At 40.7% G+C, this 11,317-nt stretch overlaps 1 protein-coding gene across 4 annotated transcripts in view; it reads left to right on the forward strand.

Annotated features, from left to right (window-relative positions):
- CCDC13 (coiled-coil domain containing 13) overlaps positions 1-9,943 on the forward strand; it is a 31,459-nt gene extending 21,516 nt beyond the window's left edge. For all 4 annotated transcript variants that reach the window (XM_062603990.1, XM_062603992.1, XM_062603991.1 and 1 more), the window contains 5 exons: positions 1,096-1,173; positions 1,991-2,119; positions 4,587-4,741; positions 8,118-8,232; positions 8,767-9,943. In XM_062603990.1, coding sequence (XP_062459974.1) covers positions 1,096-1,173; positions 1,991-2,119; positions 4,587-4,741; positions 8,118-8,232; positions 8,767-8,914 — 625 coding nt within the window. In that variant the 3' untranslated portion in view covers positions 8,915-9,943. The remainder of the gene's footprint in view (positions 1-1,095; positions 1,174-1,990; positions 2,120-4,586; positions 4,742-8,117; positions 8,233-8,766) is intronic.
- The last annotated feature ends 1,374 nt before the right edge of the window (positions 9,944-11,317 follow it).

Below are 11,317 nucleotides of genomic sequence, written 5' to 3' on the forward strand. Positions count from 1 at the left end.
ATTGGTATACCTTTCTGACTGACTTTATTCTCCCACTTCTAACTCTGCAGAAGTTGTGCTCTCAAGGAGTAAATCATAGAATCATGGAATGGTTTTGGTTGGAAGGGACATTAAAGCTCATCCAGTTCCAACCCTGCTGCCACAGGCAGTGACACCTTCCACTAGATCAGGTTGCTCAAAGCCCTGTCCAACCTGGCCTTGAACACTGCCCCAGTGATGGGGCAGCCACAGTTTCTCTGGGCCAGTGTCTTACCACTCTCATAGTCAAGAACTTTTTCCTAAGATCTCATCTAAATCTCCCCTCTGTCAGTTTGAGTCTATTTCCCCTTGTCCTGTCCCTACCTTGTCAAAAGTCCCTCCCTAGCTTTCTTGTCAGCCTCTGTAGGCACTGGAAGCTGCTTTAAGGTGTCTCCAGAGCCTTCTCTTCTCCAGGCTGAACAAGCCCAGCTCTTTCAGCCTCTCTGCATATGAGAGGTACTCCAGCACTCTCTTTGTGGCCTCCTGTGGACTTGATTTAGATAAAAACCTATATTTTATCCACTTTTTCACTTCATATATCTGCTGAGATTAAGCAGGAAGGCAAGCAGGAAAATTAGGTTGGGTAATGGCTTTGAAGAAGCCACTAAGTGCAATGCATAAATAATTTCTTGTATACATGGCTACCATAGCTGTGTCGTGAAAATAGCTGACATGTAAGGTGGGCAATGAATGAGTCTGGAAATTGCAAGAGCTGTTAATAGTTTGGTCAGCAGGCCTCACTCATTCCATTAATTTTAATATGCTGATGAACTCTGTATTCCATTTTACTTTAGTGAATCATCTTTTCCTATCAGGAAAGATGAAATGAAAAATGCTATAAATAGGAACTAAAGCTCCTTGGAGATGTCAAAGTAAAAATCTACATATTTAGACTGGGACACTTCTGTCATTACCAACCTTAACTTGATTTTAGGATTAACCACTCCTGACTTAGGAGGCTTTGGAAATCTTTTCCCTGAAAGGTGACAATAAATACAGGCATTGCAAAATGACTGGAGTTCTTGGAAGACTGCCTTCTGCAGAGTTTAGGGACTAATACATCTTTCTTCCTCTCAGCACAGTGTCCAAGATGGGCCATACACTTGTAGAGTCAGCAGCTACTTTCCATCTCAGTAATAACATCACACCTGGAAGGTATGTATATAAACTTCATAATAAACAAGGGGATGTTTCCTGCCACACTCCACAAGCTGCTGGCCTTATCCTTGTGTGCCTTATTTCTGTAACAATCAGCTTCTTTCACCATCCTTCGTACTGGATACTGCCAAAGACCTCTGACACAGGCTCTAGCATCTTCATGCTATCTTAATTTTTTTAATTGACTGCTAGCTTTATGCTCCATAAATCCCATGTTCCCCTTTTCACCTCCAACCACCAAGATTTCTCCTGCTTTTTGCTCTCAAGGAGATATTTCTGAATACTACTCCTATGTGGAGAGTTCAGAGAAGTAATGAAGTACATAAAAATGGGATACATGGGAGAACTGCCTCTTTTTTTCATCACAGATCAGGCATAGGAACGGCCATTGTACTAATGTTGCCCGAAGCCTTTCAGCGCGAGAAAATCAATAGCACACCATTTAACAGCTTAGCTAGCACTTTAGAGAATCCACATATGGGCTTCTTTTATTTTGGCAGTAGCAATGGGAGGAGAGTCAGTGATAGTGAATTGATAGGAGGTGGAAGTGTGTTTCCAGGGGTAATGGGAAGGGAAAGCACCCTTGTGAAGGAAAAGACCCTTCTAGTGAAACGGTAGCTTTATTTTCAAATATTTCTGTTCCATTTATTGCAGTATAGAGATTGGTGCTGGGGGGAGGTAGTGAGCCTGGCTCTGCATTCTGGCTTAGTTTTCAGACAAGTGTATTTTGATGTGTTTTTCAAATCCTGTCTTTGTTTCATTTCTTTCATTTTTGAAATGGGAAACAGACTCACTATGCTTCTGCTGCTTTTAGGCTTGCTGGCACTAACAGCCTGGATTTGAAAGTACTGCAGACACAGATCACAGAGCACAAGGCTCTGTGCCAGGCTGCTGAAGTGGAAAGAGACAGGCTCCTGGAACTGGTCACTGTGCTGCAGAAAAGGTAGTGGCTGATTCTGCCAGTATCCTTTGTGGGATGCTGTGATTAAAGAGTGCTTGAGATGTGTGAGAACCTGTAGCATGCAGTACAATATGCCATGTGCTGCCAGTGTGATCCGTTCCTTAAATAGGGGATTTTAAATTTGTTCTACTCAATTTCCCTGCCTAGTTGATGATTCACTTTTTTTATTATTATTCTTTTAGAACAAAGAGCCAAAAAAAAGGAGTCATCTTCGAGCTTGCTGCACCTAGATGAAATTAGAATTCATGTATTTACATATGTGTGGTGTTATTTAGGCAGCAATATTACTCATCAGTAGTAAATACTGTAATTATAGTTGTAATCTGCCTTCTGTTCCAAAAGCTTTTCACATTCTTTTAAGTTGCACTATATCCTCTTCTAAATGAATTTATTCTGCTTTAACTGAAGCTTAGCTGTGATTTTTTTTTCCTTTTCTATTATTCAGTTCAATTTAAGATGATGTTAAAAACTATGTTTTAAGGGGGCAGGGAAAGTGAAGTCCTTTCTCTTTGGACACCTTTCAGTTACTACTTTTTTGGTTGGTTGGTTTGGTTTTTTTTTTCCCAGTTAGAGAATGTGTATTGTTTGATTCCCAAATCTGTATTCCAGCTTGTAGGAAGATAACACTTTTATCTGTGCGCTTTTGAATACAATAAGCACTATTTGCTTACTTTCTTTATTTTACAATAGTTATAATTTCTCACTTGTCCAGCTTTTGTCCTGTACAATTAATTGCAGTCAGAAAAATGCATCTTTTTTATAACTGTGATAAAGGTGCTTTTAAGAGCTAAATCCTGGAAATACACACTGGGAGAATCTTACTTTTCTCTGTAAGCCCTGTGATTTTAATAGAGCTATGAAATTAGATAAGGATGGAGGTGTGAGTGATAGCTAAAATGAGGACATCACGAATATGGGATAATGAAGAGCAAAGAGCCAATGAAATGCACAGTTGCTTGTAAAATGTACCATAGACTGATGATTCAGCAGCTCCACAGTTATTACACATATATCAAGAGCTCCTGCAGGTAAAGTAAATTTTGTGAGACTGTGTCCAATAACTCTCAGAAAACCTCAGGATAATAGCATCCAGTTGTATTTCAACATGCGTATATATAAAAAAAAATCAGGCATTCTTCCACTTTGCTGTTGGAGTGTGGGTCAGCAAAGCTCAAGTAACATATAATGCTTAAGTCAAGAGAAGAGTGCTGGGAATGGTTACATGAGTGGGATTTTTGTACAGCAGCTGCCAGGATTTAGGACTGTGTTCCACAATCACTTACTGTGGAGCAGAATATACTCTCAGAAGAGACTCTGTGGTAAATGGTTTGTAAGATTGGGCCCTGCTGGGGAAAGAGCAAGAGCTAGAGGAACATTTTAATTTAAGTTATTAATATATGGCAAAAGATTTCATTTAAAAAAATTACTAGTCTTGTCATTTTTCCTCCACTGTTTGTCTAATGTGGATGCTAGGGGAACACCTAGTCAAATGAAAGTTGAGTGAATTCAGAACCACTGAGAGAAATATAATTTCTCATAGCATGTCACCAGCCTGGGAATTCACTGCCACAGGAGGTCAGAGTCTTGCCTGTGGCTAGATTAAGACAGTGATATAATTTTATTATAGTTGTAATAGTTTTTTAGTTATGCCAGCTAGGAGGGAAATAAGACTAATCAGGTCTCCTGATTCAGAGAGTAATCAGCTATCACCTTTGGGGTCAAGAAGGAAATTCTTTATTCTGCACTATACAACACAGTGAGTGAATTCAGGTTTCTCTCTAGCTGTAAACTCCTCTAAATCATTTGGTGTCAGGCACTGCCCCACACGAGATGCATCACTGACTCCATCTGTGGGCACGCATCAAATTTTTGTAGTTAATTTTCTAAGATACTGTGAAGGGTGAATAGAGTCGATTTGCTCTTCTGTATTGCACTATGGAATGAACCATCAGTTTCTTTTCCAGTCACTTCTTTCCAGGATAGTATCTAATGGCCAAGTTTATTAAAAGCAACGTCAAGTTTCTTTTCTTGCTTGCAGATAACTGACGCAAAACAGCTGATGCTTTTTCCTTCCAAATTTTCCCAGGGTTTTCTTTTAAATGCAGTTTATTCATGTAATAAAAGATCTTTCCTCTGCAATCTGCAGCTTGCCTGCTCATCTGAGTGGTAAAATCACACGAGTAGCCAGTGTTAAGGGATTTAGGCAACCCCCATTAACAAACCCATTATTTCCAACTGTACTCATTAGTTAATTCTGTTTTGCAAATTTGAAGGATGTCATCTGGAACAATTTCATTGGGATTTTTGCCTTTGGATGCATGAAAAATTCTCTTTTTCCCTCTGTTGGGAGCTGTGCAGCATGAAGCAGGATTCAGTATCAAGACTGACTGATCCTTAATAGTCATGACATAAATAAGCTGAACTACCCTTTTTTTTTTTTGCCTGCCAGGGTGGAGGAAAGCAGCAATAAAATCTTGGCAGCTGAGAAGAGTCTTCAGGAAGAGCGGCAGCGATGTGTCATCCTGGAGCAGCAGCTTGAAAAACTGCAAATGGATGCAGGGAGTGACACAAGTGAACAGAAATCCCCCATGAGGAGCAAAACAGGTAAAGTGGAGCATTTGTCCCTCATCATACCTTTACGGTTAATAGAAACAACATTTGGTCATTCATCTGCCAAACCTACACAAGTTCTTGACCTTACACATGGTGATTTGGACCTACTCAGACCAGTGGAGCAATACAGGATGTAAAATCCTGACCCCCATTTAATTCAAGAGGATTTTGGCACAGATTCAAGTGGGATCAGGATTTTTGCAATACATTGTTTTCATGGAATTACAGCCTACAGAAAAATACTTGACACTGCTCCATGTTGCAACCATGCCCACTGCTGTGTTCCCTTTACACTTCTGCCCGAGAGATTCATCTGAAGGTTAAGAGCAGAATTAAAGGGCGCATCCCAATTTAAGGCCTGTCTGTGTCTATGAAAAACTATTGCTGGTGATGAAGTAATTAGATCTGGTGTAATTTATTATCCCATGAACATGATAATCTCCTGCTATAAATATGAATGCCTCACTAGCATAGTTAAAGGAGGGGAATTCATGGTGGATGTTAAATTTCTATTTCCCTGATCAGATCCTTTTATTGCTTAAGGACTCTGATTCTATAGAGTGTCTAAACCAATAAAATGGCACATATTCTTAAGGAAACTTTTCCAGTCGTTTCCCTTTTTATGTGTATTTTCATAAAGTAAAAAGACTTTAAGTGCTGTGAGATGAACAGTAGGGACAGGAATTTCAGTTTGGCAAATACTGGGGTGGTGTCAGGTTTAGTTAGGGTGACTAGAGAGGTCACAAGCCTCATCAAAGACCCTGTACAAGCTCTTGGGCCGTAGGGGGACTGCCCTGCAGCTCAGCAGATGGATGGTGTGGCTTTCCATCATTACTCTATCCAGCGCTGCAGTGTGTACTAAGCTACCTCATCAGCTTCTTAGAGCTGCTCTGTACTGAGAGTGCTAACCTGTATGAGAAGTCACCTCCTTTTCCACCCATACTGGGGTCTTGTTTCTCCTTAGGCATGGGTCAGTCTGAGGTAACAAACACTGTTGTAACTGAATTGTGTCAAACCCACCGCTGTCTGTAAAATATGAATCTGTTCCTTGGAGCAGAACTGTTGTGTCCTTAGGAAGGGCTTCAGCCAACATTGACTCATCCCCATGTGCTTTTCTGTGAGCACTGATTTTTAGAGCTGTCTTACATATGTTAACTTGGAGTCTGACAGGAGAAAATGTAGTGCAGAGAAACCTAGATCCTAATAGAAGCCTAGAGTTTAGAAACAAAGTGCTACAGCCTTTAGCCTTTAGGATATACGACATTCATTTTGATAAGAGAGCAGTGCTGACGCTCACAGAAGTGGTATCATGGGATGCCCTTTGTGATTCCCAGGAGGGTTTGGAGGTGAGAGGCTTTGGAGCCCTCATAGGGTTCTGCAGACATCCAGAGGAAGAAATCAGGGGGTCTGTAGGGACAGGTAGTATCCAGATGAGAGCTGTGGGAATACAGTTCTCAATGGTACACTTTTTACTGACTCTGTGCCTTAAACAGTATGGGAGCATTTTGGTGCTGTCTTCTAGAGGAGAATTTAACTGAATTTTTGAGTGTTCAGACTTTGATACAACCTGGCAGTGTAAAGCCATGTAAAGAAATTTGTTGTTCTGTTATCACACATGTGCTCCACCTACGTTTGCCTTGCAACCTCAAAGAGATACAGCAATAAACTCTCCAGGTCGTGAGCTATTTTGGGCAAGTTGTGCTGTAGTAGCGCTTTGGTAACTCATCCTCTGTGTAGATTGGCATTTAATAGCTGGAGGAAACAGGCTAATCTTACCAGTGTGACAGGTTCCTTCTTACTAAATATTTAGTTTGTTAGCCTTGTCTGCTTAAGGACCAAAAGCTAATGTAGAGAAGGATTGTCAGTAAGACCAATACAAAGAAATTCTCTTTAAGTCCATGATGGGTAGGTAACAATTTATTTCACCACCCTTCTTTTGAAGAGAGCTCAGCACCTTGCAATGTGCCAAAACTCTGGAGTTTATACAAGAAACGAGTATGCAAGCCCATAATGCACCTCTTCAGCAGAGCATGAAGTTTATCTAAATGCTTTCATGCCAGATAGTTGTGGAAATATGAAGGAATGAAAAGCTTGTATATAAAATAGAGACTAGGGAACCCACTAATTGACATAATATTTGCTTTTCTTTCTGAAAGTGCAAAATTGGAGAGAGCTGATCTAATTGCCAATCTAATGTTTCTAGTCTCTTCAGTTCAAGGGAAGTCTATAATGATGCTGAGTCGCTAGACACAACCAGTTGTGTTTTAAAATTACTCATGCTTTTCATTTTTTCTGTTTTTTTTTTGTTTTATCTGAATTTCAAATTAGCAAAAAATAATCCCAGATGAGAATAAGAAAGTAACAGCAGGTTTTCATCGGTCCTGTAAAACACAGCATCAAGACTGAAAGCACTTCTTGGTTGTACGACATAGCCTGTTTCTTCTCATACGTTTCGTCAGAGTTCAGTACTCTCTGACCAGATATTTTAGATACTCCACATGGGAAGGATTTAGTGTTTTAGTACCATTTACTCAACTGATTCAGCCATTTATCTACAGCAGACACTACTCTCCAGTTCCCTCGGTGTTGGGATACGTTCAGCATCCTGTATGACAGCTGTGGTCACTTATTACATTCCTTTCTTAGCTTCTTGAGCACATCATCCTTGCCTGTCTTCACTGAGCCTTCTTCCATCATAGAGGTTTGCTGGTTGGTCACACTTCTCTGCTTCTCCAGTCTCAGTAGTAAATTTGAATTATATTTCTCTATAACCATGGAAAAAGTTTTTGTGTCCTTTTGAAACAAAAGGAGCAATTCTGCATGTTTTGGGTAGGCCTTTAATGAGGAAAGCATTCCTTATTCAGAACCTTAGTTTGAGGTATGTATTTAAGTGCTTTACTGCATTTGACCTATGTTGTGTTTATGCTAAGGATCAATGTGCTTTACAAAAGCTGCTTCAGTGTGTGCCACACGCAAACTTTATCACAGGTATCCAGGAAGCAATGGTTCTCATAAGCTTAAGTAAGTGAAACACAGTGACAAGATAAACATCAAAATAATTCTTTTGAACTGTTTCTATCACCTCTTGTTTTGTCCATTTAAATACTTTGCTTTAATTCTTCTCTGAATAGGTAGGCTCACAAATTACTGCATTTAACCCTAAAATGCAAACTCATCATGTTTTAATTTCACTGAAAGGAAATTAAAATAAATGGCTGTTCTATACATTTACAGTATTTCAGGGATATGCATAGAACTTAACAGATTCCTTCGTATTTATTGACTGTTTCCTAAGATTTACTCAGCGTGCTACCAAGTGAAAATGGTTGTTTGTTTTACTAAAACTATTTTGTGATTATATTTACAGGACAGACTGTGAGTCACTCGAGGCTCACCTTGGATGTCAGTGATAGCAAGGAGTTCTCTGCAGCTCAGCTTTCCAAGTTGCCTATAGAATTGAAGGTAGAGGAACTGAGCAGAAGGTATGGTTTCCCCTTCTCCATGCTATGTTACTCACAATAGCTAAAATTCATTGCTGTCCTTTAAGCAGTGATAGTACCTACACCTGCTGCTCAGAAGCTAAAACCTAGCAAAATCTATAGAAACCACAGATCATCTGGTTTTAGCTTCTCTATGTCATTCTTACACAAATTTCCTAATAATTATACAGATACCCAGAAATGTTAAGCTAATGCAAATGTTAAGCAACGCAAGACACATGCAAGGAAGACACCTTTTTTCTTTTTCTTTCCTTATGCATTGATTGCAAGCTTATTAGTGAAAATAGAATTATAATCTTTAACAAAGCAGATCTGAAAAGTATATTGGCCATCTAATACTTGTTTCTGTCTCAAAGGGAGAAGGAACAAGTGACAAGTCTGCTCTTTCTCACACCTCTCATAAAATTAACAGTGAGCATGTGTTTCAGTGTTTTCTTCCCCAGAGCTGAAGCACTGTTCTAATTTGCTTTAAAGCACCACAGAGCACATAAAAGTTTTCCATTTGTTTCCTCATAGGCTTGCGATGCAGCTGAATGAGAACAAATCTCTGAAGGCTGCTTTGGAGACTGCCCTGAGAAAGAAAGAGGAAGACTTTAAACTGTATCAAGACACAATGGGCCAAGTGAAGGATATCTTTTTACAGGCCATTCAGCAGCAGAAATAGGAGAAGAGTTAAGCAAGATATTCAAGAGTTGTTTGTACTGCAAAGCAGGGAGAGAACTCAGGCATCGTGCCCATGAAATGAAATGCAGTGGCAGTCTAGTTTTGCAGCCTCAGATCATGTAATTTCTTAGCATTTGCAGAAGAGGATGAGAAGTGGAGATAAAATACAAAAAGAGTGAAGGTTTTGCATGTCAGCAAATTCTTTCTTTAAGAGTTAGCTAACCAGCAACTGGCTCTCAAACTGCACATGCCATAGGTTGATGCAGTTTAGGAAGCTGCAGGTCTGCAGTGTGATTTTAGACAAAACCTCCCTAGTTTCAACAGAATTTTCATCAAAAATATTCAATTCGCTGCTGCCTTTATCAGCTCTTGAAGGAGTTTGCTCTATAAAAGTTGTGCCAGCCCCCTTCCAAATTTGTGCCAGGAGCAAACCAAGTTCTGTTTTTATCAGCACATTGATACCTGTCTCAGGCTTTCTGTAGCACATAAGTGCTAAGGGAGAGATTTAGCCTGCCCTGTGAATATTTGCAAGCGAATTTCGCGTGGGCTCCACTTACCATTCCAACCTGTTTCTTAGCTTGAACATATTGGCAGCAGAGTTTTCTGAAACTCAGTGGAGTTTCCACTGAAAAGGTAGACTGTGCAGATTACCCCTGCAATCAGTCAGACCTACCTTAAATTAGTTTATACCATATGAAATTTGCCATCCAGGTTAAGAATTCCCTATTCCTGTGTCCCTGCATTCACCTGTTACGCAGGTCTTCTCACTAGAAAGAAATGCTAACAAAACTCAGGCAGGTCCTCACTGCAGTAGTGGTGGGACTTTTGGAGATGCTGAAAACCCTTTTGTCTCTGTCCTTGTCTCTTGCAGCATGGTGAGAACACCAAGCGCAAGCTAATAAGGCATTAGCATGCAGCCTGCCAGCAGAGAGCTAGCCTTGGGGATTACAAGCAAGTGGAGAGCTAGCCATTTTTGTATAGTGCTGCTTTGTTTCCTGGTGGAAAGTCTTGAAAGCTCTTCTTTTTCTGCCTTGCTTTGTCAGCCTCTTTTTGTGAGTGTGAAGTTGGTCAGATTTTAACCCCAGCAAACCACAGCTCCCTTCCCCAGCACGGGGCTTGCGTCCTGACTCTGCTTGCATTGAGATGAGGCATATGAAAAAGAACAGAGCGGGAGTTACTCCAGATGCGTCGAGGGTGGTGTCATCCCTGTGTCTTCTTTTCCTGCTTATGTTCAGAGACGTCTCTCTCCAAACAGTTTGCAGAATCCCTGATGGAGGAGCTTGGGGAGCTGAGGATAAGTTCAGCACCCAAGAGTTAGCCCTCCCTGTATTTAAAAGCCCTGCTCTGCTCCCCCAGCACTGGCCACAAAAAGCAGGACCAGAAATGTTCACCTAGCATCAGGAAAAAGCATCTTGCAACCTACAATCCTCTCAACTCAAGGAATTGTAAATCCTGGATTGAGAGACAGACACAGCCTGGTCCAAGTGAGCTGTGGTTTGTTTCTGTTCAGCTCCATCCTGATGATTACGAGGTGAGGGGTAGAGAGAGCAGACCTAACAGGAGCAATCAGCCCACCTCTGATAGATAAGGGCATGCAGTAGCAAGCAGATCCCTTTGAAAAGCTGTCTGAGCTGTGGCAGAGGTGTGGAGATTTTGCTATGCAGTGGCTGCTAAATTCAGGCTTATAGCTTGCAGCTGGAGATTCTGATTTCACTTACATAGAAGTGCGAATCAATAATATTTTCACCTATGTACAGGAGAGGCAATCTGCTGTCCCTTCTAATACATGGTCAGCATTTGTCTCCTGTCTCATGATAAATCAGTGAAGCTCATACCATTTTCCAGCAGAATGGCTGTGAATCAACCCATGAAACAGAGATATGAAAATGGGAGTGTTATATGTTACAGAACACATATGGCTTGCTAGCACATGGTGCAAACCTCTTCTCAAATGCTGCAACATGGCTTGCTAGCACATGGTGCAAACTTCTTCTCGAATGCTGCAACACTCATTTCTTTAAACATATGTTTGTTGGGGGGGGGGGGGCACAGAAGCATTTTTTTCTTTTCCCACACACATACACACATGGCACCTCTGGACACCTTGACAAAGAAGAAACTAAGATGCTATAAAAGAAGTTATTTAGAGATCCTGTACCTGTAGGTAACTGTTTCTCATGGAAATGTGCAATCTGTTGCACATTGCAGAGTCAGGAAGGGTTTTTGCACACAGGTCAAATTGTCCAGGTCTTCTCAGTTTTCACCTTAGTTTTGAAATAAATTCCCTCTGCATTTTCACAGTGACCTGCCTTTGAATTAATCCCCATGCTGACTCTTGCAGCAACTGCTTCCCAGATTTCCAAGGTATGAGACTGATTTTCTTGTAGTGCATATCACTTTGTTG

This window comes from Pezoporus occidentalis, unplaced genomic scaffold, assembly GCF_034315485.1.
Source record: "Pezoporus occidentalis ecotype Australia unplaced genomic scaffold, CSIRO_AGI_Poc_V1 ctg82, whole genome shotgun sequence".
In the NCBI taxonomy this organism is placed as follows: Eukaryota; Metazoa; Chordata; class Aves; order Psittaciformes; family Psittacidae; genus Pezoporus; species Pezoporus occidentalis.